This window comes from Choloepus didactylus, chromosome 7, assembly GCF_015220235.1.
Source record: "Choloepus didactylus isolate mChoDid1 chromosome 7, mChoDid1.pri, whole genome shotgun sequence".
NCBI lineage: Eukaryota > Metazoa > Chordata > Mammalia > Pilosa > Megalonychidae > Choloepus > Choloepus didactylus.
In genome coordinates, this window is record NC_051313.1 from 122,142,769 (window position 1) to 122,146,517 (window position 3,749).

Below are 3,749 nucleotides of genomic sequence, written 5' to 3' on the forward strand. Positions count from 1 at the left end.
GGTGGGGCTTTCCTGTGGATAATGGGGATTGTCAGTTTTTTGAACTACATGGTGGGAAAAGCAGAAGCGTAAAGGGCTTTTTGGAGAAGCTAGAGGTGACTCTTACAAACTTTCTCCGAGGGGCTATAAGGAAGAGAGTGGAAGTTGGCCCTGAGTTACCTAACAAGCCTCCCATCCTCTACTGTTCAAGGGGGATCACAGGCATCTTGCCATGTCTCAGATTACATGTGATTCAAGCCATTGCTTGTGTGGCCGACACGGATATGTATAAGGACTCCAGGGTGCCATGATGGAGTCATTCTTCTGCATTGCCATGACAATTGCAGGGAGATTATATAACCAGAAATGGGCATTGCAGAGTCAGGGTATCTTATAGGTGAAGACAGCAAAACTAGATGTAGAAGAAAGGAAATACTAAAAGTTGACAGGCATGAAAGTGTTTGAGTTTAATCTATCTTAAGCTGCCTCTTCTTAGTAGTCTCTCTCACTTAGATATATGGTCTCTTCTGTGACCCACTGTAATGGTTAGGTGTGTGGGGGGAAGTCAGTGGACTGGGAAGCTCAAACTTGCTCAAAAAATCATGAAGAAGCTCTTCTTAATTCAGAAAACACACTAAGCAGCTATCCTTCAGCTCTCCCTGGAGTCCCTTTCCTTCCCCAGCAACCTCACGAATGCCCTCTTTACCTCCTTGTTCCTCAGGGTGTATATCAGTGGGTTAAGTGAGGGAGTGCCCACTGCATAGAAGAGACCAAAGAACTTGGCCCTCTCCTGGGCGTAGGGATTTTTGGGCTGGAGGTAGACAGCAATGACTGAGCTGTAGAAGAGGGTGACCACGATGAGATGGGAAGAGCAGGTCCCAAAAGCTTTCTTGCGCCCTTTTGCAGAATTAATCCTCAGCACTGCCTGGGCAATGGCACCGTAGGAGACAAGGATGAGGGTGAGGGGCACAACCAGGAAGATGATGCCGGGCACAGCCAACTGAATTTCATTGTAAGTGGTGTCTCTGCAGGAGAGTCGAATTAGAGATGGGACCTCACACACAAAATCATCCACCTGCCTGTGGGGGCAGAAGGGCAGGCGGAGGGTGGGTGGTGTCTGAACTATTGATTGGATCAGACCCATAACCCAGGCCCCAGCCGCCAGCTGCCGGCAGAGGCGAGGGTAGATGATGGTGGCATAGCGGAGGGGCTGGCAGACAGCCACGTAGCGATCAAACGCCATCACTGGGAGGAGGATGCACTCTGTGGTCCCCAAGAGCATGAAGATGAAGAGCTGGACAGAGCAGCCAAGGAAACTGATGGTCTTCTTTGTGCCCCAAAGGTTGACCAGCATCTGGGGGACACAACTGGTGGTGAAGCAGAGGTCCAAGAGGGAGAGGTTGGAGAGGAAAAAGTACATTGGAGAGTGGAGCCTGGGGTCCAGCACGGACAGCAGGATGATGAGTGTGTTGCCCACTAGAGTGAGGAGGTAGGAAGTCAAGACAACCATGAAGAGAAACTTTTCCAGCTCTGGGTGATCAGAGAAGCCCAGAAGGACAAAGTTCACTGGGGAGCTTTGGTTGACCATTGTCTGCTTCTTTAGACCCTAGAGGGATGAGAGCTGTGAGACAGCTGCTCCAACCTGTTTTATGAGAATTCAGCCTGGGTACTTGTCCGGTCATACTTGGTGGACGTTTCTGTCCCCCCTCCTCTCACATTACCATCCAGCAACTCCTTTTCCTCCACTCTTCCCCCTGGTCAAACATCATCTCGTGGAGGTGAGGAAACCTGAAATGTGCTGGGACAGAGATGGAGCTCTTACCTGTAACTGTGACTTGCTGTTTGGGGACAAAGAAGGTTGATGCAAACTGTGGATTTATTTGGTTTTCAATAATGCAGCAGTCAAATATTGAGCATCTATTTTGTTCTGAGCCCTGTGAGTGTTCTGAATGTTCTCTTATACATGCCCAGGAAAAATTCCCTGTAGAGTTAATTTCTATCGGGGTCATAAATTTCCTAGAATCATTCATGTTTTATCTACTTCGTTTTTATTTGCATGGAAGCTGACCAATGGCAGAGAGTACGGACTAAGGAGATTTCTCCTCTCTGTGAAGTGCCCCATTCGCAAAGAGATCAGTTAGGTAATCTTGCCCTTTTTTAAAAAATTATGATTTATGTAACTAAATACAAGAACTTTCTCTATAAATGAAAGTCCTATCCTGAACTTAACATTTTGTGCAACATGTCAAAATATGATCAAAACTGCTGCCAGGTATTGTCTTGTTCTGTAACTGTAAAAATCTGTGAGTATTGGGGCTTAGAAATGAAGATGATGATACCAATATTTTATGTTTTGTCTTTCGGATAAGATGACATCAATAGCAAGGTTCAGATTCAGACATTTAAATAGAATTTGCAATCTGTATAATGCTTCCTTAATTCTGTTCAATCCTAATTAGATTTAAAAAGCATTTTATATAAACATTTTCAAAATTTCCAAGAATAATCTAAAGAAATCACACATATCCTTTATCCAGATTAACCAATTGTTAACATTTTTGTCATATTTAAAAAAATCCATCTTTCTGTTTATATACACAATTACATTTTTTCTGAGCTATTTGAAAGTTGGATGCATATATCAAGCCTCTTCGCTCCTTCATATTTCAGCATGCAGTTTCTAAACAAAAGGAAAATCTTTCATAGAAACACAGCACAATTACTAAATGCAGGAAATTTTTATATATAAAATATTATTATCTGCTCTATAGTCCATACTCTTATTTTTGCCATTCATCCCAATAATGTCCTTTATAGCAACTTTTTTCCAGTAAAAGATCCAGTCCAGACAATGTCTGCCTGACCCTGGCCTCTTCAGCTGTCACTGAAAGTGGCTTTAATCAAAGTATAGGCTGATGTGTCCAGGCCCTGCTGTGGGAAAATAGCTTCACGCACATGAAAAACACTGGGGAATATTTGGGAAAATTTCAAGAACACAAGAAAGTGAAGGCAAATAATACAGGGTTGATGGGCGTGTGAGAGAAGGAGGTCTGCACAGTAAAGGAGAAGCTGGGGTGGGGTGTGGGGGTGAGTCAAGTCAGCCTGTGCAGGAGGTGACCTGGGTTTGCTGGGAAAGCGTGTGTGTGGGGCACAAAAGGTGAGTCAGAGATGGTGGTGGGAGGGAGCAGCCACCCTGGCAGCTGAGAGGCAGGAACCAAGAGTCCACTCTGCACAGACACCTGTAGGAAAGCCTTTTAGGGGGAAACGAGTTGGTGGATGGCTTGATCACTCCCATCACAGGGTCTCCATCTTGTGATAACAGCTACATCTCATCTCCCTTTTGGTCAGGTCTCCCTCTTTTTTTTTTTTTTAAATCTCCTTTTATATTCCTTCCTCATCATTACTTTTCTCCTTGAGGTTAAGATTTTTTTCCTTTAAGAAACTGCTAATTATTCAAACAAAAGAGTGTACAAAACATATCTATGGAGTTTACAGAATAATAGGCACATGTACCCAGCTTCCTCAGTTTAGTAATAGAACAAATGTTACCAATTTCTTGGGAGCCTTCTGTGTGTACTCCTCCCTGATCACATCTCCTTCTTCACCCCTGAAGAGGTAAGAATTATGCTGATCATTTTTAATTCATCCTTCCTTTTTAAACTTGATAGTATCACATCCTTTGTCTCTCAACAAGTGTCCACCGTGATTTATTTATCCATCTACTCTTGCATTTCTCACATTCTTTCTGTCTTGGAAACTGACCATCTCAC

At 43.8% G+C, this 3,749-nt stretch overlaps 1 protein-coding gene across 1 annotated transcript; it reads right to left on the reverse strand.

Annotated features, from left to right (window-relative positions):
- Window positions 1-628: 628 nt before the first annotated feature.
- On the reverse strand, window positions 629-1,567 carry LOC119539987 (olfactory receptor 2H1-like). Its single transcript, XM_037843930.1, has one exon. It carries the CDS (start codon window positions 1,565-1,567, stop codon window positions 629-631), a length of 939 nt encoding a protein of 312 aa, XP_037699858.1.
- Window positions 1,568-3,749: the final 2,182 nt, after the last annotated feature.